Genomic DNA, 26,365 nt, shown 5'->3' with positions numbered 1-26,365 from the left:
TCATAGCAAGATACAGAAAATGGAAGTGTGGAAATAAAGAGCACCCAAATGAGAACAGAGGCAATTTATTGCGCGTCTGCACCAGCAAGGGAGTCAGCCACCTTCACTTGTGTGAAGTGAAGAGACTCAAAGGCAGGGATCAGGAAAATTTTATAGTGAGAAGTGGGAATGGGATGCCTGGGTGGCTCAGTCAGTTAAGCCACTGTCTTCAGCTTAGGTCATGATCCCAGGGCTCTGGGATCGAGTCCTGCATTGGGCTCCTTGCTCAGCAGGGAGCCTGCTTCTCCTCCTTTCTGCCTGCTTGTGCATGCTCTTTCTCTCTCTCTCTCTGAAAATAAATAAATAAATAAATAAATAAATAAATAAATAAATAAAATCTTAAAAAAAAAAAAAAAAAGAAGGGGGAAAGCTTCAGGTGTGCCCAGAAGGGCAGTGTTGGCAGGAGGAAGCTGGAGGGGCTCTAACTGGAAGCCAGGTGTCTCCTAGATTGGTTTTGAGGGCATATTTAGCCTTCTCTGTTGGGTCCTGAGCTGGATGTGGGATAAAAAATAGGAAAACTGGCAGTCCTTGTCCAAGTCTGGGCCATCCTGGGCCAGTTGCTACAGTTGTGGTTTGATTTTATGGACTGGTTGCTATCAAGGCCATGGGTTGGAGTCCTATTGTCCTCTATGGTCTGGCCACCATATATTCAGTCTCACATAAGGCAGGATGTGAGTGACCCTTGAACTGTCCAGCCGCACACTGGAGATGAGGTGAGGGATGAGAACGGGTATTTCCAGAGCAATTGGCCCAGGACACAGGCCTCCCCATTCCCCAGGTGAGTTCTTGAACAGACTGTGTTCAGGAAGGACCTGTTGGAGTTGGCAGCCCACGGGCATCTGTGTGGAGGGGACCAAGGGCATCCTCAGACTTGCCTTCTCTTTCCCCACTTTTGTGTTTGACTCTGGCTCTGTCTCATAGAGGCTGCCGGGAGACGAGACCCAACCCTTGGCTGGGGAGGACTCGGAAGACTGGCTTTCAACGCGCAGTTTACAGTTTGAGAGGCTCACCTTGGCTGACCTGCTTAGCCAGGGCACCGCCGTGCTGTGAGTCTGGCGCCATTCCCTTCACCCCCAAACCTGGCAACACCCTGTTCCCAGGCCCCAGAGACCCCCTTCTTAAGACTTTGCTTCTTCAGGGAGGAAGGCAGCAATATCACGAGGAAAGTGCACGTCTCTACCCAGATCCTCCACCAGTTCGAATCCAAGCTTTCTGAGTAAGTATGAGAGCTCGAGAATTTCCTCATTTCAGCAGCCTGAAAGTAACTTTGTTCAGGGGCCCATGGGGGGACTCAGGCCATAAGCATCCAACTCTTGATTTTGGCTCTGGTTGTGATCTCAAGGCCACACAAGATCAAGGTAACATCTCAAGGTCATGAGATCGAGCCCCGCATCCATGGAGTCTGCTTGAGATTCTCTCTCTTTCCTTTTCCCTCCGTGCCCTTCCTCCAACTCTCTCCCCTTCTCTCTCTAAAATAAATAAATAATAAAATCTTTAAAAAAATAACTTTTTTCCGGCAACGATCTCTGGGTTCTTGAGCAGGTCCCTCCCACCTCTGGTCCTAATGGTCTCTTTCCTCAAATGAAGACATTGGACCATACCGGTTTTTCTCAGCCTTTTAAAATCCGTGGGCCCTTTGGGTGAGCACATAAAACCTCATACCTTCATCTGAGGTGTAATAGTTAAGTGACCACTTTCAATGACAGATTTTGCAAATGTATGTGAAACATATACAGGCTGCTTTCTCCCAAACCAGATTTTCTGAGCCTATATACACATTCCATCCCTGATGTAGCAATCTCTTACCCAGGATCACTGTTTGTCTGAGGTTTCTTAAAAGGCTCTAATAATAATATGTGTCATTTATTAATGTGTCAGGAATTCTCCTAAGGCCTGCATGCATTATCTTGCTTAATCCTCACAGCAACTGGAAATATAATATCACTCTCAAGCTGAATTTCCAGAGTTCAATGGATAACTGACCGATTTGCCAGATTTATCAAACATTTTATTTTATTTATTTTTTTTAAAGATTTTATTTATTTATTTGACAGACAGAGATCACAAGTAGGCAGAGAGGCAGGCAGAGAGAGAGGGGGGAAGCAGGCTCCCTGCAGAGCAGAGAGCCCGATGCGGGGCTCCATCCCAGGACCCTGGGATCATGACCTGAGCCGAAGGCAGAGGCTTTAACCCACTGAGCCACCCAGGCGCCCCTTATCAAACATTTTAACTGTAATTTCTTTTTAAAGATTTTATTTATTCATTTGAGAGAGAGAGCACAGAGGGAGCATGAGAAGGAGCCGGATGTGGGCCTCCATCTCAGGACCCTGGGATCATGACCTGAGCCGGTTAAGGCAGATGCTTAACCTACTGAGCTACCCAGGCACCCCTTAACTGTAACTTTTATAGCAATTTTTATCGGGTATGAAGGTTTAAACAGCTTCTTAAAGAATTTTTCAATATTTTGGTTGATTGGTTTTAATTATGAATCAAGCATGTTAAGGAATGTTCAAGTCCATTCCGTTAATTCAAATTGATTTTCAGGGAACTGGCTTTTGGCCAGTTGACTCGGGTAGAGCCCTGGTATTATCTTCATGTTAGAAGTTCAGAGAGGTTACCACACCTGTCAAAGGTCACGCAGCTAATAAATGGGAGAGCTGGATCTCAAAAGACCAGCACGCCCCATTATGAAGCTCATACTCTCAGCTCTATTCATACTCATGTATACCTTAAAACTCTACCCACCACCCACTGCCCCCTGATTTCACGTCCAAAGGTCTTGCTTACCCTTTTGTATAGGCTCCCAAATCCCACCTGCCTTCAATGAGGGTAAGTCAGTTGAATTCAAGAGATGAGTCCTGAACTTGAGCACCTGTTACATGCTGTCTTCCATCCAGTCGTTGGGATGGTTTGCAATAAGGCAAGTTAAACACGTTCCTGCAACCACATTTTGGAAACTGAGGGGTTTTTTTTTTTTTTGGTTACTCAGTCCCCTGAGAACCTGGTGCTGAACTTCCCCCACGGACACATATGATCATCTCCAGGTAACTCGGAAGGCTCTAAGGAGACACGGATTTGAGAAGAGCAAGACATTACCCCCAAGTCCCATCCACACCTTCCTCCCATGCATATCAGTGACTGTCGCTCAGTGATGAAGCTGACCTTGGCTGATGAGCGGTTCTGGTGTTTTCACAGGGCTGTGGAACTCTATCAGCAGAGAATCCAGTGGCTCGCAGAAAACAGCAGGAAGGTAAGACACAGGGATTTCATTCTCCAACCCCTTTTACTCATTCCTGTCACAGGTCTTTCACTTGCAAATGACGGACCTCCAACTTCAGCTGGCTTAAGCTAAAAAAGGAATTTCTAGACCTAAAACCCAAACACAGCTGTATCCATGGGCTCAGATGATGTCATCTCTTTGTCTCTGGGCTCTGCTTTCCTCTGGGCTGGTTTTATTCTTTTTCTTTCTTTCTTTTTTTTTTTTTTAGATTTATTTATTTATTTTAGAGAGAGAGAGACAGAGAGAGAGAGAACCTGAGTAGGAGGGGCAGAGGGCGAGGGAGAGAGAATCTCCAGCACACTCCCCCATGAGTGTGGGGCCAGAAAGAGGGTGGGGGTGGATCTCATGACCCTGAGATCATGGCCTGAGCCGAAACCAAGAGTCAGATGCTGAACTGATTGAGCCACCCACCACCCACGTGCCCCACTGTACCCTTATCTGATGAAGCCACAGAGGAGACATGAAAAAAGCCCAGACTAGATCCCAAAGAAGAAATCACTCTTAAACCAACTCGTGGGCCCTCTGGGTGCTGATGCAGCCTGGGGTGATGGACAGGCCATCCTGGGCCCGCTTCCCAACTACTGTCAGCAAGGCCCCGTCAGCAAGTGGCTTCACTTCTCTGGGTGTCTGTTTCCATATTTATGGAGGAGAAAAGCGGGGCTTATAAACGAGAGGCGTGCTGGCAAATCTGGCCCACAGCCATGTTTTTCTTGGCCCTCATGGTTTAAAATATTTCTCGAGTTAGTTGCCAAGATTTAAAATTCTGGTGTTTCATGTTTATGTCTGTTTTTAGCTCTCTCTTGAAAAATGGGAATATCTGGCATTGCCGGGCTCCGATTCCCTCTTATGAACTTACCCAGTTACTTTACAGGATAAATGTCTAGAATTCCAATGACTAAGCTTAAGAGAATGAATGTTTTCAATTATAAAAGCTCTAAAGGCACTTTCTGTACATTTTAAAAGGAATAGAACTGGCCCCAGATTTGAACTCCTTTTGGCCCCTGAGGATTGGAAATGTCCTGGGAGTCCTCAGTGTTTGTTTGGGTCATGAATTCAACAAATATTGATCGGATAACTACTACACATCAGGCCCCAGTCCCGGATTGAGGACTAGAAACACGACCAATAGGAAAGTCCCACCTTCGTGGAGATTATAGTCCAGTTGGGGAGGGCAGACAATGAGTAATTCGCAAATCATATGTCAGGTCAAGTTAGTGATAGCTGTAAAGAAAAATAAAGCAGGGTAAGAGAATAGAGAGTAGGATAGATGGAGGGCTGTGGTTTTTATTTATTTTTTTTATTTTTATGATTTTATTTATTTATTTGTGAGAGTGAGTGAGAAGGAGCATGAGCAGGGGAGAGAGAGATGGAGAAGCAGCCTCCACGGAACTCGATCCCCGGGACCTGGAGATCATGACCCTGGCCAAAGGCAGACATTTAACTGACTGAGTCCCACCCCCCACCAGGCGCACCAGAAGGAGGGCTATTTAGAATGGTCAAGAAGGAGACATTTGTGAAGACACCTGAAGGAAATGAGGGCACTCCCATGTAGAGATCTAGGAGAGAACATTCCAGGCAGAAGAAACAGCAAATGCCAAGGCTCTAAGACAGGAACAAGCTTGGCATGTTCTAGAAGCCACAAGCAGGCCAGTGTAGCGAGCATGGAGTGAGCCATACAGCGAAGGGGGTAGAGGGGAGATGAGGCTAGAATCAGGAATGGCCCTGCAGAGTTCAGATCTCATTCCACAGGTGAGGCTTTTCCAAAAAGATCATTGTGGCTGCTTCATAAATTGACTGTAGAGAACAAAGGCCAGGTATGGAGGGTGGTGACTTAGGCTCAAAAGCTAGAATGCGTGGGATGAGAGATGGGGGACTGGGGTGTGTCTTGAAGGTGGAGCCCGCAGGACAGCTGATGGATTGCATGGGTTTGCCGCCAAAGTGCCTGGGTCTGTTGAATGCCATGCACAAGACGGCCAGGTGGGAGGAGGAAAATAGGATGTCTGGGTTTCACCATATGAAGTCTGGGAGGTTTAGAGCCATCTGGGCAGAGATAAGGAGCCAGAAATTGAATTCGTATGTTTGGAGCTGCCAGAGAGCCCTGGCTGCACATGGACACTGCACATTGTGCAAATAGTATTCAAATCCTCGAGACACATGAGATCATTTAGGGAATGAATGCAGAACAGGGGTTCTTAATTGGGGTGGGGGTTGTGATTTTGCCCACCAGGGGACTTTTGGCGATGTCTGCAGAAATATTTGGTTGTCAAGACTGAGAGGAGAGATTGCCAGGGAAACTGCCAAACATCCCACCACGTGCTGGTCAGCTCCCCACAACAGAGGATCGCCCAGGTCCATATGTCAGTAGATGAAGGGTTGACAAATCCTGGTGTAGATAAGGAAGGAAAAGGAAGAGGGAGCCCTAGCTCTGTACTTCTCAAACATTTATGGCAGCCAAATCCCTTTTGGTGGTAGGGGCAGTAGGGAGAGGAATTTTGTTAAAATGCAGACTCTAGGGGCGCCTGGGTGGCTCAGTGGGTTAAAGCCTCTGCCTTCGGCTAGGGTCATGATCTGGATCAAGCCCTGCCTCGGGCTCTCTGCTCTGTGGGGGGCCTGCTTCCTCCTCTCTCTCTGCCTGCCTCCCTTCCTACTTGTGATCTCTCTCTCTGTCAAATGAATAAATAAAATCTTTAAAAAAAAAATGCAGACTCTAATTGGGCAGATCTGGGGTGGAACTTGAGATTTTGCATCTAACAAGTTCCCAGGACGTTCCACGACACAGACTTGGGGAGGAGGTGGGGGAGGGCAAGAAGGACTGGCCAGCAAGTGGGTGAGAAACCAGGAAAATGTGATGTCCTGAAAGACAAGTGTCCTTATTAAGAGCTTCAACTTGTTACATCCTCGACACAGCCAAAGGGTGTCCTATACTACTCAGAATTAGTGCACGTGGAGAACTTACATTTGACCATTGGGTTTGGCAAGAGGTCATTGATCCCCTTGACGAATGTAGCTTTTGGGGAGTAGGGAGGTGAGAACCTTACTCTCATTTTTCTCACAGAGAAATGAGGGGTAGGGTAAAACGGGAAGCAGAGAAATGAGGTCGGGGAGCAGGAGGGAGGGGTGGGGTCCTGAAAGGTTTATTTCCTTTTTCAGATGGGCAATAGTATTTTGTAATTTGTGTGGTGATGGAAACAGCACAGTAGATAAGGAGGATCTGGCAGTCCAGGAGAAGAGATGAGTACAGTAGCAAAGTCCCTGTTTGGCAAGAGAAGAGCCCTTAATGGGAGTCAAAGGGTTGGCCTTAGAGCTTTGGTAGTTGCTATAGATACATTGTTAATAGAGGGGAAAGGCCAAGTGTGTGGGCAAAGAGGCAGGCGTTAATAGATTCTGCCTGAAAAGATTTAAAAAACAAAGCTCTGGCTTGTTTCTCTTAGTGAAATTGGAGGCAAGATCCCCTGTGGGGGGAGCCTAGCTAGGGAATGTTGAGGTGTGAGAGAGATAAAATACCCCTCTGTGAGCATAAAGAAATGAATTGAGCAGGAAATTTTGGCATGCAGTAAAGTGGGATTTCAGGCAAAAAGCATCAGATGGAACCCACCGCCCCTAGAGAACCATCCGTCGCTGCAAATCCCAGTTCACGATGCAGCTGTAGGAGGATGAACATTCCTCGGCCGAGGGAGACCGCGTCGGCATGGAGAACATGCTCGCTGTTAGACACGGAATTAGAAACTCACAGAAATACCGTGGCAGCCGGCAAGCTTGACACATCTGCCTTTGATTGGTAGAGTGGGTGGAAAACAAATAAGGAGAGAGAGGAAATGGAATAAAATCAGCTGATGTAATTAGACAGTGAACTTTGTCTTATGAAGGATGCTTTCCTGTGGTCTCTGAATTTTCTTTAATGGATGTGGCTTACTTTATAAGGGTGGACTGTAAATATTAAGGAAAAAAAAAAACTTGTAAAGAGGGGCACCTGGGTGGCTCAGTGGGTTAAGCCGCTGCCTTCGGCTCAGGTCATGATCTCAGGGTCCTGGGATCGAGTCCCGCATCGGGCTCTCTGCTCGACAGGGAGCCTGCTTCTCTCTCTCTCTCTCTGCCTGCCTCTCTGTCTACTTGTGATCTCTCTCTGTCAAATAAATAAAATAAAATCTTAAAAAAAAAAAAACTTGTAGAGAATAGGTTTTAGTGGGGCACCTGGGTGGCTCAGTGGGTTAAAGCCTCTGCCTTTGGCTCAGGTCGCGATCCCAGGGTCCTCGGATGGAGCCCCACATCGGGCTCTCTGCTCTGCAGAGAGCCTGCTCCTCCCCGCCCCCCCCCCCCCGCCTGCCTCTCTGCCTACGTGTGATCTCTGTCTAATAAATACATAAAATCTTAAAAAAAAAAAAAAATAGGTTTTAGGAGCAGGTAATGCCCAGAACTGAAGTCAGGACATTGGGTTTTGCTTTTCCCTCTGTAAAATGGGCCTGCCTTCTGCTGATTTTTGAGGTTAGGGGTGAGTCCCAACTTCCACATCCCACGGAACTGCCCAGTGAGAGGGTTTAAGGGAAGCGCAGGGCTGTGCTGGTTGCTCCCACTGCCCTCTTTGGTTTTAGGTATTTGGCCTCATCAAGGGAGCCAGAGTTGGTATTGTCATTGATGTGTCAGCCGTCAGCAGTGGCTCTCAGAAAGAGGAGTTCCAAAAGGACTTCCTGGTAAGTTTCTCAGGCAGAGAAGTACCTGGAACACCCCCTCCCCCACCCCATATACACACACCCTCCCCTTTGTGAGCTTTGTGGACCGGCTTTGTTTCTAGCAACTGCAAAATGGGGTGTTTTGCAAAGAACGGTTCACACTTCATTAGCACCTACCGTTAAGGAAATATGTCAAGTTCATTTTCAGTTCCTGTGTGAGCTTCTAGTATGCTCACCACAACAGTCCCTACAAACTAGACTTTGCCGCAAGAGCCCCCAGCTCCTGGAAAGAGAACTGTTGCCAGCACAGCCTGGCACTGGCCTCCTGGCTGTTTCTGGACCCAGGGCCTGTTTTGTTTTCCTTGGCATGTCCACGACAAAGAAGCCTAGAACGCTGAAGGCAGATGACTGGCCTCAAGTCCCAGCCACCTCTACCACTTCTGGGCTGTGACCCTGCTGCCTAATCTCTCTGTGCCTCAGTTACCTCATTTGTCAAATGCAGGTGACAACAGTGGCCACCTGCCAGGGCTGCCATAGGATGGAAGGAATTCATGCAAATTAAGTGCTCAGAAAAGAAAACCTCTGTAACCTCTGTGCACTGATGTAGGGGTGGCTCTTTTCTTATGGGAACCCCTCGAGCTCTGGATGCAAGCATTCAGACCGTTCATAGGGCTCGACGTGGGCGAGTCATCCAGACTTGTCCTCCCGCTCCTGGTCTCAGCAGATGTCAGGTAACGGTGCTTCGTGACAAGTCCTCAGGGCTGAGTTTCTAAAGATCTAAAGATCTGAAGATTCCCCAGGTGGGCTTGGTCTCATATTAGCCAGGGCAAGGTCTGTGTTAGTGACGGACGGATGAAGTTGTTCCTAGTCAGGAAGAGGAGGAGGAACTATGTCACATTGGATATGTCATTGGCTGCAGCTTGAGAGCATCACATAGGCTGGCGTTGTGCCCACTGTGGCATCCCCACCTCCTTAGCTATGGAGAGAAACCCCTGCCCCCAACTCCTCCCTGGATGCCACTGTGAAGGGTCCAACTGCAGCACAGACTGAGAGAGTAGCCAAGAGGATCATCCCCACTCCTAGTCAATGACCCGAGCGTGTGGCAGCCCTAAGGAGCTGGTCCAGAAGACATCAGTCCCCAGTCACTGGGACGGAGTAAGGACACGATCTCCGAGGGCTGTCTGCCAGGCTACAGGCTCCCTGCCCACCCCCACAACAAGGGCTGGGATGGGCCACCAGGGCACACTCCCATGAGACTCAGTGGGCAGGAAGCAAGTGTTGGCTTGGGGCCACTAAGCAACCCCGTCCCAGCATGGCTGACACCCCGTCCCCAGGAGCCAGCCCCAATGTGAGGAGTGAAGCCAGGCTCCACGTGGCCCACGGCTCCGGGAACCAATATGTCCTTTTGTCTGCCAGAGCCTCGTTGAGGAGCAGCTGAGCCACAAGGAGAAGCTGTATGTCCTGTCCTTCGGCTCTTCCGCCAGCGCCCTGTGGCCAGAACCAGTGGAAGTCAGCTCCTCCACGTGAGTGACCTCCCAGCCTTGGCCAGGGTGTCCGCTTGTTCTTTGTCCTCCCTCCATGATGGTGTGTTTCTTGAATGAATACAGTAGACCTGAGACCCCAACAGGTGCATGAGTACAAAGAGACAGCTCACAAAGTGGAAACATGGGGATCCGTAACCTTCAGCAAAGTGGCCGCCCTTGCGAGGGCGAAAATGAAAACACAAGAAAACCACAAGGCGCCATTTTTCTCTAGCCAACTAGCGAAGAGAGTTATGTTATTTTGAAAATAATGCATCTTCAAAAATCCACATGGTATGAAAGTGCAAGTAAGGAGAGTCTCTCTCTCACCTCTCAATATCTGTTTCTTCTCCCTACTTCCACAGTGTGTCATGTACGTGTGTCGGTATGTTTATCCTCTTTTACTGAGACAGAAACAGAAACGCATTACACTCTCTTGCCCTTTGCCCTTCATTTGAATGTCTTCCCCCTCAGTCCACAGAGATCTGCTTCATTCCTTGTTAATGGCTGTATAATATTCCACTGTATACATGTACTATGATTTAACTATCCTTTATTTGGAAGTCTCTAGTTTGTGGGGGTTTGGGGGGGAGTTATGGGGGGAAAGAGAGAAGATGTGTAACAATTTCTACTTATTCCAGTAACTAAAAATTTCTTTTCCATGAAGAAAATATCCTTAACTGCCTACCAGGTGTTCGGTGCCACGCTAAGCACTTTTCATGGGCTATCTTATTTAATTCTTATGCCAGCACATGTAATAGGATTCTTTTCCCCATTTTGCTTATGAAAAAACTGGAACTCAGGTTAAGGCACTTGCCCAGAGTAGCAGAGCCCAGATTGGCTACCAAAGCCCAGAGTAGATTCCTAGGAAAAAAACCCTGTATGCATTTCTGGGATGGAGGTCCCCTGGCTCAGCACTGGCTGTAAAGAGGAGCCCTTCTGGCTAGAGAAGGGCCCAGCTCCAACAGCGCTGGCTCTGCGTCCTGCTCTGACAGTTACTGGGTGGCCTTGACCCATCCTTGAACTCTCCTTACCCGAGTGAGGCCAGAGATACCTAACCATCACTCAGCTCCTGTGGACAGGAGGTGAGGTATAAGGATCTGGCAGGTAGCAGGTCCTCGGTGAGGAACGAGGTTTTTTTGCTGTGGTTTCTGCTCCTGTTAGACCCCAATCTCCAGGTTCAGACCTAGGAGTCACCATGAGGTCACAGGCAAGAGCTTCTCACTTCAGTCATTCCTAGAGGCCATTTGTCATTTGGGTCATATCTCTGCCACATGTACTATTTTTTTTTTTTTTTTGAGATTTGTTTATTTATTTTAGAGACAGAGAGTGAGCATGAGTGGTGGTAGGGAGGCAGAGGGAGGGATAGAGTCCTCAAGCAGACAGACTCCCTGCTGAGCATGGAGCCTGAACTGGGGCTCCCATGACCTGAGCTGAAATCAAGAGTCAGCCACTCAACCGACTGAGCCACCCAGGCACCGCAACCTGTACTGTTTTAAAACATCAACTCTAGGGATGCCTGAGTGGCTCAGTGGGTTGAGCTGCTGCCTTTAGCTCAGGTCATGATCCTAGGGTCCTGGGACTGAGTCTCGCATCATGCTCCTTGCTCAGTGGGGAGCCTGCTTCTCTCTGCCTCTGCCTGCTTATGCACACTCTCTCTGACAAATAAAATCTTTTTTTTTTTTTAAATTCTGTTAGCTTTTCACGTTCTATTTTTATTTATTTATTTATTTATTTTTAGATTTTATTTATTTAACAGAGAGAGAGATCACAAGCAGGCAGAGAGAGAGGAGGAAGCAGGCTCCCTGCTGAGCAGAGAGCCCGATGCGGGGCTCGATCCCAGAACCCTGAGATCATGACCCGAGCCGAAGGCAGCGGCTTAACCCACTGAGCCACCCAGGCGCCCCCTGACAAATAAAATCTTTAAAAAAAAAAAATCAACTCTACATGTATAATTGAAGGATACGCTCAGAACCATAACAAGAAGCCCGTATCACTTGCTGTAGTTAGATTGCAACCATCACAATAAATACAATGAAAGCAAATAAAACAATGATATCAAATTCCAACTTGAAACCTATCAGCCTGGAGATGACGGGTCGGCCTGGGATCTGCGCTCCCTTTGTGTGGAAGGGAGCCTGAAAGGTCGTAGTAATGAAAGACAGACTTACTGGCAACAAGCTGAGATTTTTTTTTAATTTTATTTTTATTTTATCTTTACTTTTATTTTTTTCTGTCAGAAGGAAAGAAAAATGGAAAGAGCAGAGCTCTTTCACTGGTAGTGCGGGAGGTATTTCATCAAGGAAGCGCTGCGTGAAGTCGTTTTCCCTCTTAGCTCTAGGGTGTATCCCGGCCCACGTGAGAGGCAGACACGCAGCCAAGGTGCCTCCTCCAGGAGCCCTCTCGGGGTCAGGGGGTTAACTCGGCATTTGGGGGAGTGGTTGGTGGCTTGGGGTGCAGAGAAGGAGCTTAGCCCAGGACCTCTGATAGTAGGGTCGCTAGAGTCTGGCCTGGTTTGAAATCCTGGAGTTGGCCATTTGCTTACAGTATCACCTTGGGCAAGTCCGAACTCCGTTTGCTCATCTATAAAATTGGAAGAAAGGGATTGCCATCAAGAATTACTGTTAGTCTGGGGCACCTGGGTGGCTCAGTCGGTTGAGCATCTGCCTTTGGCTCAGGTCATGATCTCAGGGTCCTGGGATCGGGCATCCCGCTCAGTGGGGAATCTGCTTCTCCCTCTCCCTCTACCCCTGCTCATGCTCTCTCTCTCTCTTTCTCAAATAAATAAATTAAACCTTAAAAAAAAGAATTATTGTTAGTCTGAAATGAGCTCATGTTTGCCCTGGGCCTGGCACCTCGGAAGAGCACTGTGGTTGGGTATTTTTCTCCTCAGCCTCCAGGAAGTGAAACTCTGGGTGAAGAAGCTACAGCCTGAGGGAGGCAGCAATTTGCTACAAGCCCTGAGGAAGATCTTCACCCTGAAGGAGCTGAATTCTCTGGTGACCATCATGAGAAGCTGGTAGGTCTCATTACCTATGTGGGTAACGGACCACATGAAGGGGGCTGGAGAACCAAAGACCATCACGCAGGGCTCTCTACACACAGGCTTGAGAGAAAGAGTTTGTTCACAGGTCGTCCGTCCACAGGTGTTGGGCAGGGCACCCAGGTCAGACCAGGCCTGCAGTCCACTCCACCTCGCATCTTCCATAAGTGACCTGGGACACACAGGCGGTCAGTTAGATTTGGTAGATATTCCCATTTTCTCTGGAATGTCCTCAAAGTGATCTGACCTGGGGTACCCCCTTTTCCTCTTCTGTCTTCTCCCCAGCCCAGATCAGCCTTCTGAAATTCTGTCTAACTACATCCAACAGTCTACCATGGGAAGGGACCTCATCACCCACATCATCACCTACAAATGTAGTAATCAAGTCCCCCTTGTAAGTACTGGGGATTCCCCAACGTTTCCCTTGGATTGGCCATAGGGATCTAGCTGGGCCATCTTGGAGGCTCCATACATGGATTGCCCACCACCACCAAGATGTAGACCAGAACATGACTCCCCTTGTACCTGCTTCTTCCTTTGGGCAGTTGGGAGGTTCAGTCAAGGAGAAGCTTATGGGAGTACTGGCATTGCCCCAGTGAGGATGCTGACCCTGTCACCATCCCCACAGGCTGTCCTAAAGAACCTTGCAGAAGCTCTTGGGGGCTACTACCACTGCTATAGCCCAGAAACAGAGGTAAGCCCTTCTGCCAACACGCGGCCCCTCTCCTCCCTTCCTGCCTGCCTCCAAGGCTGTGCCTGGAGGACCTGGGCCAGGACAGACCACACTATGTACTTGCTTCCCCTCCTTGCTGCCATATTCAATGAGTTTGCACAAGTATAATCAGGTGAAGATGAATATGGGAAAAACAGGGACAGTATGAAGTCACAGGAGATCATTTGCTGAGCATGTGTGATGAGTGGATTGCACACCAGTGAGCCTAGAGTCCTTTTAAAACCTCGGTGGTAGAATCCTGAATCTCTATCCAGCTGTCATCATCATGGGCTCTGCCCCCCACGGCTCTGCTCCCACCAAAGCTGAGTCTGAAACAGTTGCCTCTGGTCTTCCTCCAAGACACATCCCTGCTACTGCAGAGGACCCGCCGCAGTCAATTCTGAATGAACCATCAATTCTGTACCCATCTACCTATTAGTGTCCTTGTCCCAGGTAACCATAGCATCTCACACCCTGTGTCCATGATGGAGGTAACGATCAGCAAATGTGTGTGTGGAGCCATTGGCAGACTGAGATTCCAAAGCTCGCAGGATGTGTCTTGCCTGTAACCATGAATAGCCTTAAGCCAATGAATGTCTGCATTTCACAGGGGTCAAGTGTCACAAAGTCTAGCATTTCACACCAGGAGCCAAGGTCAGACAACTTTTTCCTCGGTTACTTCCCTTCTGGTTACGCCATTTCCCAGACTCTGTTGAGACCACAGATCTCAGGGGGTAGGAAGGTACGGTAAATGAATGAAACTGGCTGATTTAGGAAATCTTTTATTTTAGGGGTGCCTGGGTGGCACCAGTCTGTTAAGAGTCTGATTCTTGGTGTTGGCTCAGGTCACCACCTCAGGGTCGTGGGATGAGCCTGGTATTGGGCTCCCTGCTGGTAAGCAGTCTGCTTCCCCTCTCCCTTTCCCTCTGCCCCTCCCCCTGCTCACGCATGCTCTCACTCTCCCTCTCTAAAATAAATATACCATCAAAAAAGAGAAATCTTTTATCTAAAAGCCTGTGGCCCTCTTGGCTTCTGTATTTCTTTTTCTTTATAAAGTTGTGAGTACAACAAAGTTCATTGTCTAATTTTAATATAAACAAAAACCCAGAAAACAGTAGAAGGATAGTGAAAAACTTAAGCTGATTTGGCGGGGTGGGGCTGTGGAGGATGAGGTAGCTCTCACCCCATCTAGAGAGACGCCTCTGCTCAGCCCCGTCCCATCCCCTTCGTTGCTCTGGAGGAGTGTGACTCCCATTCTACTAGGTCTTCCACTAGTCCAAGAGCCAGAGATCTGGATCTGTGTGTCTGTGTGACTTCTTTACGTTTTTTTTAAATGGAGGTGAAATTCATGTAACATAAAGTTACCCACTTTAAAGTGAACAATTAGCAGCACTTAGTCCATTCACAATGTTGTGCAATCACCACTTTTATCCAGTTCCAAAACATGTTCATCCCCCCCAAAAGAAAATCCTGTACTCATTAACCCATTACTCCTCCTGTCCCCTCCTCCACACCCTCTGGAAACCACCAGCCTGCTTCCTGTCTCAGTGGATTTGCCTATTCTGGATATTTTGTATAAATGGAATAATACACCTTTTGTATCTGTCGTCTTTACATTAGTATCATGTTTTCAGGTTCATCCATGTTGTGGCCAGTCTCAGAACTTCATTCTTTTTATGGCTGATTTATTTTCTAGATCTACAACCATCTGTGTGTCCATTCTTCTGCTGAGGGACACTCGGGTTATCTCCACTCTTTGGTGGTTGTGAACTGCTATGAACATTAGTATACAAGTATCTGAGTTCCCATTTTCAATTACTTTGGGGTTATCTACCTACAAGGGGTACTGCTGGGTTATGTGCTAATTCTGTGTCTCATTCTTTGAGGAACCGCCAGTCTGTTTCCCACTAGCCATGGGCAAGTGTTCTGGTTCTCCCCATCCTCACGGCTTATAACTGTCCTTTTATTTTTTTTTTTAAGATTTTATTCATTTATTTGACAGAGCGAGATCACAAGTAGGCAGAGAGGCAGGCAGAGAGAGAGAGGAGGAAGCAGGCTCCCTGCCAAGCAGAGAGCCGGATGCGGGACTAGATCCCAGGACCCTGAGATCATGACCTGAGCCGAAGGCAGAGGCTTAACCCACTGAGCCACCCAGGTGCCCCTCTGTATCTTTAAGGTTAGAAAACCCTTAGTTATTTAATAACACTGCAGGGCAATACTGTAGAGATAGAACACACCAAGTTTGCAGCTCTATCCAGCACACAGACCCTAGTTTATAAAGTTGGGTGTAACCAATCCACCACTCAGCTTTAGGAAGTGACATGGCTGCTTGCCCTTTCCTGCTAGAAGCCAAGTGACCTCTAATGGCTGATTGCTCCTCCTACCCCCAGCTCTACACTAGCTGGGACACAGACCGGCTGCTGGCAGAAATCCAGAAAGCCCAGAGCCTCCTGGGCCACATCCAAGCCTTGCGCCATAGGACCCCCTGTGAGGAACTAACCAACATGATGAAGGAGGTAGGTGGTGTAGGTGAAGATTCTGGAGCTGGCCTCACTGGATCCTCCTTTCTCACCCGTCTCTCTGAGAGTGTGGCTGCTGAGGCCCCTGTGCACTGACAGAGAAGGCAAGGTCGTGCCCTCTGCTGTACCCCACAGTTCTGAGCTTGTTGGGCCTTCCACTGTGCCAAAGGATCCTGATGGATTTTCTGACTGAAAAATGTATTTCAGAGAAAGGTCAGCAGGCTCGTCCCACCCCGCGCACCTCCCACTGTCCCCTCCCTACCCCTCAATTTCGAGAAGGATGAACACCTCAGCCCCACAGAGTGGGCCATCTTGAAGATGGTCTTTGCCACCCAGTGCTTCATTTGTTTATATTTTTAAAAGACGATGAATTGCTCACTCATTTACTGAGTGCTCATTCTAAGAGGCACAATGCCTAATCCTTTAAATGCCTTATTTTAGCATAACAGCAACAGTCTGCTGTAGATATATTGTTACCCCTATTTTCCTGATGAGGAATCTGAAGTCAGAGAACTAAATAGTTTGCCTCAGATCCCAGAGACAGAGACAGATGAAGTTTGAATTGAACCTGGGGTCGATCTGATGTCAAAACCTCAGCCAGGAGTTTCCCACAATGCAATGCATCTATCAGTCGTGGTTTGCATGACAGTTACAAAGTGGTACATGGATTAATTTTTTTTAATGTGTAGTTAAAACTAGCTCATATGGTAGTAATACATCTTTCTAAAATTATTTGAGTACAAAAAAGGAAGTCAGCTTTTAAAATTAAATTAACAGTTAAGCTTTACTGTTGTACATTTGGTCTATTTTTTTTTTAATTTATTTATTGAACAGACAGAGATCACAAGTAGGCAGAGGCAAGCAGAGAGAGAGGAGGAAAGAGGCTCCCCACTTAATAGAGAGCCCGATGCAGGCCGATCCCAGGACCCTGAGATCATGACCTGAGCTGAAGGCAGAGGCTTCACACAGGCGCCCCTATTTTTTTAAAGATTTTATTTATTTTATTATTTTATTTATTTTTATTTATTTTATTTATATTATTTATTATTTATTTTATTTTATGTATTTATTTATTTTAAAATATTTGTTTATTTGAGAGAGAGTGTGTGTGTGAGTGGGGGAGGGGCAGAAGGAAAGGGAAAGAATCTTAAGCAGGCTCCACACCCAGCACAGAGCTCAACATGGGGCTTAATCTCATGACCCTGAAATTATGACCTGAGCCAAAATCAAGAATTGGTTGCTCTACTGACTGAGCCACCTAAGCACCCCTAAAGATTTGGGTTTTTTTTTTTACGTATTCTCTACACCCAATGTGGACCTTGAACTCACAACTCCAAGATCAAGAGTCACATGCTGTACCAACTAAGCCAGCCAGATGGCCCCATATTTGATTTATTTATTTTATTTCTTTAAATATTTATTTATTTATTTATTTATTTATTATGTTTTAAAAAAACATTTTAATTTTTTTTATAAACATATAACGTATTATTAGCCCCAGGGGCATAGGTCTGTGAATCACCAGGTTTACACACTTCACAGCACTCACTGTAGCACATACCCTCTTGATTTATTTTTTTAAAAAATTCTAGGTGTGCCTGGCTGGCTCAGTCAGTGGAGCATGCAACTCTAGATCTTGGATTTTTTTTTTTTTTTTTAAGATTTTATTTGTTTATTTGACAGAGAGAGATCACAAGTAGACAGAGAGGCAGGCAGAGAGAGAGAGAGAGAGAGAGAGAGGGAAGCAGGCTCCCTGCCGAGCAGAGACCCCAATGCGGGGCTCGATCCCAGGACCCCGAGATCACGACCTGAGCCGAAGGCAGCAGCTTAACCCACTGAGCCACCCAGGCGCCCCTAGATCTTGGATTTTTGAGTTCAAGCTCCATGTTAGGTGTAGAGAATACTTAAAAGTAAAATCTTTGGGGCGCCTGGGTGGCTCAGCAGATTAAGCCTCTGCCTTCAGCTCAGGTCATGATCTCAGGGTCCTGGGATCACACCCCCGCATCAGGCTCTCTGCTCAGCAGGGAGCCTGCTTCCTCCTCTCTTTGGCTGCCTCTCTGCCTACTTGTGATCTCTCTCTCTGTGTCAAATAAATAAATAAAATCTTAAAAAAAAAAAAAGTAAAATCTTTACAGACAGTTGGGCGGCTCAGTCAGTTGAGCATCTGGTTCTGGATTATTTATTTATTTATTTACTTGTTTTTTAAAGATTTTTTTTTTTTTTTTTTTTGACAGAGAGACAGATCACAAGTAGGCAGAGAGGCAGGCAGAGAGAGGGGGGAGAAGCAGGCTCCCTGCTGAGCAGAGAGCCCGATGCGGGGCTCGATCCCAGGACCCTGAGATCATGACATGAGCCGAAGGCAGAGGCTTAACCCACTGAGCCCCCCAGGCGCCCCTGGTTCTGAATTTTGTTTCATATCATGATCTTAGGGTCATGGGATCGGGCCCTGCATTGAGTTTCCTACTCAGCACAGAGTCTGCTTCTCCCCCTCCCTCTGCTTCTCCCCCCATTCTTTCTCTCTCTCTCTCTCAAATAAATAAATAAAATCTTTAAAAACAAAAATAAAATATTTTTAAAAATTCTAAATAATAGTACAGTGGTACTCAGATTTAGAAATATTCATGAAGGAGGTACTCAAATATCTAAAATTTGGGAATTGCTGTTCTATGTCTTATTTAAACGTGAGTTACGATTTAACATCTCAGAACCTCAGGCTTTCAGTTTGTAAATGTGGGTGAGGGAAGGCTGGGCTAGACCAAGGCTCCTGAAATGATCTGGTGTAGGAGTTACTTTTTACTTTGAAGCCTTGTGTTAGGAGTTCATGGAGAGGCCACCACCATCTTGGAGCCCAAAGTGCTGATCTTGAGGGTAAGGGTGGGGAAGGGGCAGGAGGATGGACAAATCAAAGAGGAAGCAAGTTGCTGGGGACATCTCCTTCTTACCCTGGAAATATCAACAACCTCCAGGAAAGGGGATGGGGATGGTGGGAGGGGACAGCAGAATTGCCTTTAATTTACCAGGTCATGTTTTCGGATGTTCCATTTAGGGGAACTGGGTGGGCTGGGGAGACTAAGGACTTCTCAACTCTAAAATACGATTTTGTAATAAGGGCTTTTAAATTTAATTTAGATTTCCACAGAGATTGCAAAAGGGCCACTCACAGGTCTCTTGCCTAAACCCCCAAAGCATGAGGGTCCCCTCACAATTGAGTTCCCAAACTTGGACAAGACTTCTGCAGAATGGCTAAAGATCAATGGCCTAAAAGGTAAGTCCCCAAAGAGGGCAGAACCCAGGACTCAGGTGACTGATGAAAAGGCATAACCCCTCTGGGGCTTTAAGAGCTGTATCTCAAACCCCCACTGTTTATTTTTACAGCCAAAAAGCTAAGCCTTTATCAGGTTCTGGCACCCAATGCATTCTCTCCTGTGGAGGAATTTGTACCCATTCTCCAGAAAACTGTCTCTTCAACTATCCATGAGGTAACTCAAATTCAGAGTTCTTTCTGGTCTTCTTCAGGGGGCTCCTCTGTGACCTTTCCCTTCTTAAATATTAAGGAAAGGAGAGTCATAAGTCAGAGCACGAGGAGCCTGGGTCTGAGGGCTTGGATTGGGATGCAGGCTTTCCAGAACTTTCTAGAACTTTCTAGAACTCTCATCACATCTACTCTAACGGCTGTTTTGCAAAGATTGAAACCGAACTCTGGAAGATGGGGCAAGAGGGAGCAATCAGGGATAAGGGAGCAAGTCACCTCCTCCTTGAAGGTTTTCCTCCATGCACTTTGAACACACTCAATCCCCTTGTGTCCTCAGTGCACCTGGTACAGACTTCTGTCCTAGCTCCTATAATGTGTTAACGTGTGTACTTATTGCATGTCTAAACCCCCACTAGAGTAGGAGCCTTTAAAAGAACAAACTGTCTTCTCCAACCTTGTATCCCTAGTACCTAGTACAAGCAAGCAGTCAATGAATGTTTCCCAGACAGCTGACTGGGTGGAAGGAAAGACAGAAACATAAACATAAACATATGGAACTATGGAGAGGGAAAAAAAATGGAAGGATCAATGACAGAATAGAATAGAAAAGGATGGAAGGATGGAGAAATGGAAGGTGGGCATAATAGGTGAAGAGAGAGCTCAATGGAAAGATGGAAGAACCAAAGAGAACAGGGATGGATAATAGTAGCAGCAGACTGATGAGTGACTCAGTGGGTGGATATGACAACTTGGTAGAAGATGAAAAATTAGATTTTCCAAGTGTCCATGAAGGTTTATCCGGGTTCTCAAACCTAAGAATCCATGGCCAGTATGTTTGAAGGTCTCCCGACTCTGCTACTCCAAAACCAACTGTATCTTGTATCAAGACTCTGATGTTTGGAAGACCCTCCCCAGAAGGCAGTCTGGCTTGCTGTCAGGAATGGTGCATTCTGGGACCATGGTCCTCAAGGCCTTCTGCTGCCGTGACCAGGGAGGCATAACCTGACGTCAGATATGCTTGAAGCCCATTTCCCTCACACATCTGATTTTGAGAGCCCAGTGCCCAAATTAAATGTATAATCCTTTCCTGTATGTGCTCTGTTTACCTGTTGCCCATTCTGGCCACACCTGAGTGCAGAAGGCAATGGTACAATTTGAATGGCATGACGGGACAGTGAAGAATGTTCACGTGGACCCACCCTTCCTCTATGAGTACCAGGTTAGTAATGGGTCCAGTTGGTCAGTGCATGGGGTTTGGGAAGAGGGGACAGGTGGAAGGTGCCATGGAATGTGGAGACAGCAAGCCATTGACCAAACTCCCTCTTATAAACAGACTGTGCTCTGCCTCCAGGTGCCTCTGGAACTTTCTCCACCTGCTCCCCAGGCAGGGACCTGTCAAACAAACAGAAGTCTCTAATCTTTTGGGGGCAAGATCTACTTCCTCTCCCATTCCAGGCAATGAAATATGTGGACTGTTGTCTTCTGGTCTTGTAACAGATTCACCCAGGATTCGGTGGAATGTTTATATTGCCTGGATACCCATGGTCCCATCCTCAGAAGCCAACCTTCCCCCACAGACCCCTTAACCGGCCATCCTCTTTGGCCCATTGCTCACTCTGTGTGGCCCATGTTTCTGTTGCAGAAACAGCTCAGCAGAGCTCTTCGGACATATGAGAGACGGATTGAGTGGCTCTCCCTGGCCAGCCGAAGAATCTGGGGCACCGTCTGCGAAAAAAGGTACCTTCTCTCAAGTAGTGTTCTTGTGTTCTTGTCCTTTGTGAGTCCCATGTGTGACATAAGCACTTATCCAACTCATGAATTCCCTCTTAGTAACATCAGAAATCATCCCTTAGATTAAGGATCAACGATCACTCAGTAGAACCCTTGAGGAAAAAGTCACCACTACCATCATCAATATCAATACTGTCATCATTGTGTTACTCAGGATTCTTTCAGTTAAAAAGCAACCGAAACTAAATGCCAATTGGCTTAAACAAAACAGGGAGGTCTGGTTGAAGGTAACTGAAAATTCTCAAATAGATTTTTTTTTAAGATTTTATTTATTTATTTGACAGAGAGAGATCACAAGCAGGCAGAGAGGCAGGCAGAGAGAGAGGGGAGGAAGGAGGCTCCCTGCTGAGCAGAGAGCCCGATGCGGGGCTCGATCCCAGGACCCTGAGATCATGACCTGAGCCGAAGGCAGCGGCTTAACCCACTGAGCCACCCAGGCGCCCCCTCAAATAGATTTGATCGCTGTCTTCAGTCACGGCTCCATCCAGGGGTTTGTGCATATCAACAATGTATCTCCATCTCTCAGCTCCGCCTCCTTCACTGTTGGCTCTGTTGTCAGGCAGGCTTTCCCTTCCTCATAGCAGGATAGCCACCTGAGCTCCGTACTTACCTTCTACCAGGTTAGCTCTCCTAGGGCTTGGGGCAGGACCCGTCCAGGAGCTATTCTCTGCTGGTCTGGAAGGTAGGATGTTCTAATTGCCTAATGTCAAATGCCCACCCTTCAAGCTTGGTGTGGGTCTGTTCCACCCAAATCAAAAGGACTGACAGAGGCAGAGGAGTTTTTCAAAGGGAAATCAGGGTGCTGTTGTGAGGGGACGTGCTGGATCCTGAGCAGGGAGAAAGACCTGAAACCGTTCATAGCATCCTGACCATTCCATACCTTATTGGATGCATTACCACAAACAAAGCACCATATTATTCTACCATTTAATTCTCAACAGTTCATAGTTGAATAGGCCAAGGACCAGAGAGGTTTTGTGACTTGCCTAAGTCACACAGGAAGTGGGACCTGAACCAAGATCTTCTGACTCTACATCCAGTAGATTTTCTTCTGCCATTGATAATTGCTGTCTTGTGCTCACTTTGGCAGCACATACGCTTAAAAAAAAAAAAAAATTAAATAAATGGAACCATACTTGCTGTCTCAAAATGAGAGTGGAGGGTGGAGCTGGGAATTGATTTGAAGTAGGAAAGAAGGCCAGATGGGACTAGGGATTTTAAAAGAGAGAGAAGAAACGAAAAGATACATTTCTTTCCCCAGAGGCCCAGATACACCAAATTCCCCATCTCATTTCCTTACCTTGTTTCTGTTTCCCCTCCTGAGCCCCCAGCCTATGATAATAGTGAATGCTGGTGCTTTAAAACAGGGTATGTGTGTGAAAATCATTCTAGGCAGGCCCCTGGCCCTTAAACCGTCTCCGCCATGCGACTTTACTCCACACTGGAAGCCCCTGGGGAGAGAAGCTTCCACGACCCCCTTCGTCTACCGTTGTAAACCCATTCCCCTTGACCTCACATCACAGAGAAGATTTTGGCCAGCTGTTGAGTCTGGCATGTGAAAACTCCCCTGGAAAGAACTTTAAATAGTAAAATGGAACAAAACAAACATTATCTGAGAGATTCGGTTCTCCTCATAAAGCTTGTGTTTCTTTTCAGGGTGGTTATACTGCTGGATATCTCTGTGACCAATTCCATGTACATTATTCATATCCAGCACTCCCTGCGGCTTCTGCTGGAGGAGCAGTTGTCCAACAAAGACTGCTTCAACATCATCGCGTAAGCTCCTCGCTCCTCGCTCCCGGAGGGAGGGGGTGCTGGGGGCAGGGGTCGCGTGTGCTCCCTGCCATCGTGCCATCGCAGGGCGGAGGTTTCTGGCGGGTAGCTAGATGACGTCTCACCAGCACCCAGCATCCCAGGATGGCCATCAGCTTATCTGACTTGAGTCATCTCGTTTGGGGGTATTAAATAATTAAATGGCTGCAGGACAGTCCCACTGGGGCGAAGGTGATAAGTGGTCCCCAAACACACTGCTCGATCAGCCAAGATAAAGTAACTCAGCCCATTGCCCCATTTGGATTCTGAGCTGATAAACACAAAAGAGCAAAAGAAGGGCCCCTGGGTATGCCCCAGTGTTAGGTCCCGGGTCAGGACTGACTAGCAAGCTGCAGTATGTCGAGCATTGAAGATTCCAATTCCAGGGGCGCCTGGGTGGCTCAGTGGGTTAAAGCCTCTGCCTTCGGCTCAGGTCATGATCCCAGGGTCCTGGGATTGAGCCCCACATCATCGGGCTCTCTACTCAGCGGGGAGCCTGATTCGCACCCCCCCCCCCCCCCGCTGCCTGCCTCTCTGCCTGCTTGTGATCTCTATCAAATAAATAAATAAAATCTTAAAAAAAAAAGATTCCAATTCCAAATGCAATTATATGGATTTATATATATAACTAGATATATTTAAGTTATGTTTTACTATAAAATACATATAAGTTATATGTATTTAAAGTATATATTTTGGGGCGCCTGGGTGGCTCAGCGGGTTAAGCCGCTGCCTTCGGCTCAGGTCATGATCTCAGAATCCTGGGATCGAGCCCCGCATCGGGCTCTCTGCTCCGCGGGAGCCTGCTTCCTCCTCTCTCTCTGCCTGCCTCTCTGCCTGCTTGTGGTCTCTCTCTGTCAAATAAATAAATAAAATCTTTAAAAAAAAAATAATAATAAAGTATATATTTTACATATAAATAATTTGGTACATATGTTTAAAATAAAAACGTTGCATATAGAATATATATTTTAAAAATCATATCTAACAGGGGCACCTGGGTGGCTCAGTCAGGGGAGCATGCAACTCTGGATCTTGGGGTTGTGAGTTCAAGCCCCACACTGGATGTAGATATTACTTAAAAATAAAATCTTAATTAAATAATGTATATATGTGTGTGTTTGTGTATGTATATATACCCACACATATCTATAATAAGAATGTATCATAATGGGGCGCCTGGGTGGCTCAGTGGGTTAAGCCGCTGCCTTCGGCTCAGGTCATGATCCCAGGTCCTGGGTTCAAGCCCCGCATCGGGCTTTCTGCTCAGCAGGGAGCCTGCTTCCTCCTCTCTCTCTCTGCCTGCCTCTCTGCCTACTTGTGATTTCTCTCTGTCAAATAAATAAATAAAATCTTAAAAAAAAAAAAAAAGAATGTATCATAATATATCTAATCCATATCTTCATGATTTCTGTGAGGCATTGGTGATCACAACCCTCTTGCATTATCACCTCAGATCTTGGTGATATTTAGCCAGTAATAATCTGTCAATAATGGAATTATGATTGCTGAATTTTGTTTGCTAGAATTTTATATAAAATGTATTACTGATTCCTGTGCAACACACCTATGGTTTTCTTAGTTCTTTTTTACCAGATTTTAAATAAATTTTGTGGAAAAATAAAAAAAATTATGTAAGTATATATTTAAATTATATATAATTATATATCATATATTTAAATCTTGTACTATATATAGTTATATATAACTTATATATAGTTGCCTATAATTTAAATATATATAGTTTTATATATTCTAATGGCATGCCTTTTCCAAAATTAGGGACGAAAGAAAAGGAACCCACTTATAATATTTATTTATTTGGGGCATCTATAAAAAAGATTTATTTATTTATTTGTAGCTCAGTCGGTTGAGTGTCTGCCTTAGGCTCAGGTCGTGATCCCAGGGTCCTGGAATCAAGCTCCACGTTGGGCTCCCTGCTCAGTGGGGGACTTGCTTCTTCCTCTCCCTCTCCCTCTGTCTCTCTTCCCAGATTGTGCTGTGCTGTGCTCTTGCTCGCTCTCTCAAATAAATAAATAAAAACTTAAAAAAAAAAACAAACATTTATTGGGGCACCTGGGTGGCTCAGTGGGTTGAGCCTCTGCCTTCGGCTCAGGTCATGATCTCAGGGTTCTGGGATCGAGCCCCGCATCGGGCTCTCTGCTCAGCAGGGAGCCTGCTTCCTCCTCTCTCTGCCTGCCTCTCTGCCTACTTGTGATCTCTCTCTCTCTGTCAAAAAAAAAAAAACCAAAACATTTATTTATTTATTTTAGAGAGAGTATGAGTGTGGGGAGGGATGAAAGGAGAGGGAGAAAGAATCTCAAGCAGACTCCCCACTGCGCACAGAGCCCGACATGGGGCTCGACCTCATGACCCCAAGATCATGACCTGAGCTGAAGCCGAGAGTCAGACACTCCACCAACTGGGCCACCCCAGACTATACATTTTTAGACTGCTTCATATCAATAGGGAGTATTTTAAAACTATTAAGTTAGCAGTTAATATTAAATATTATTCTGTACCAGAGTCTCATCTTTTTCTGACACATTCTACAGAAAAAACAATGCTTAGAGAAATATTTTTGGCAAAGTTTCATTCATTTGCCCATCCATTAATTCATTCAGTGAACTTTTATCGAAACCTGCCATGTACCAATCACTGCACTGGGGATACAGAAGTGAGTATGCACAGTACCTGTCCTCAAGGAGCGTAGGGCCTACTAGAGGGAGACAAGCACTTAAGAAATAAGGGTTATTAACTGCTTTCTGCAGAAATAGGCAGAAGGCAAGATCAGACTATCCTGCCTGAGCACAGGGAGGTCAGAAAGTCTTCACAGAGACACCCAGGTGGCTCAGCGGGTTAGGCATCTGACTCTTAGTTTTGGCTAAGGTCATGATCTCAGGGCCGTGAGATAGAGCCCTGCCTTGGGCTCCATGCTGGGTGTGGAGCTTACTTAAGATTCTCTCTCTCCCTCTGTTGTTTCCCTCTGACCCTCTCCCACTGACCCATGCTTGCTCACTCTCTCTTTCTCAAATAAGTAAATAAAATCTTAAAGAAAAGAAAAACTCTTCACAGAGGAGGTGATCCTTTCACTGAGTCTTGCCAAATGAGTAGATGTTTACCTAGCTCATGGGAATGATGGAGGCAGTGGGGAGGAAAGGCATTTTATTTATTTTTTAAACTTTTTTTTAAAGATTTTATTTGTTTATTAGACACAGAGAGAGAGATCACAAGTAGACAGAGAGGCAGGCGGTTGGGGGGGGGTGCAGGCCCCCCCCGCCAAGCAGAAAGCCCGATGCGGAGCTCGATCCCAGGACCCCGAGATCATGACCTGAGCCAAAGGTGGAGGCCTAACCCACTGAGCCACCAAGGCACCCAGGAAAGGCATTTTAGGTAAAGGAAGCAACAGGGGGCACAGAAGTGTTGGAGCTATGGGACACAGACTCTGGAACTTTGGGGGACCATCAGGGAGTTCAATAAGTGAGAAAGAGAGATGGTACATGTCAAAAT

General features: G+C 46.6%; 1 protein-coding gene across 1 annotated transcript in view; it reads left to right on the top strand.

Annotated features, from left to right (window-relative positions):
- Positions 1–26,365, top strand: part of VWA3A (von Willebrand factor A domain containing 3A) — a 66,998-nt gene that overhangs the window by 15,674 nt on the left and 24,959 nt on the right. The window contains 14 exon segments of the mRNA XM_047712875.1: positions 961–1,085; positions 1,178–1,255; positions 3,235–3,289; positions 7,909–8,007; positions 9,403–9,509; positions 12,400–12,525; positions 12,835–12,943; positions 13,178–13,243; positions 15,652–15,777; positions 18,910–19,045; positions 19,156–19,259; positions 20,391–20,471; positions 20,895–20,989; positions 22,700–22,819. Coding sequence (XP_047568831.1) covers positions 961–1,085; positions 1,178–1,255; positions 3,235–3,289; positions 7,909–8,007; positions 9,403–9,509; positions 12,400–12,525; positions 12,835–12,943; positions 13,178–13,243; positions 15,652–15,777; positions 18,910–19,045; positions 19,156–19,259; positions 20,391–20,471; positions 20,895–20,989; positions 22,700–22,819 — 1,427 coding nt within the window.

The sequence above is a fragment of the Lutra lutra genome, chromosome 18 (assembly GCF_902655055.1).
Source record: "Lutra lutra chromosome 18, mLutLut1.2, whole genome shotgun sequence".
Lineage (NCBI taxonomy): Eukaryota > Metazoa > Chordata > Mammalia > Carnivora > Mustelidae > Lutra > Lutra lutra.
The sequence above is the reverse complement of the archived record's forward strand: the minus strand, read 5'-3'. Positions and strand labels throughout refer to the sequence as shown.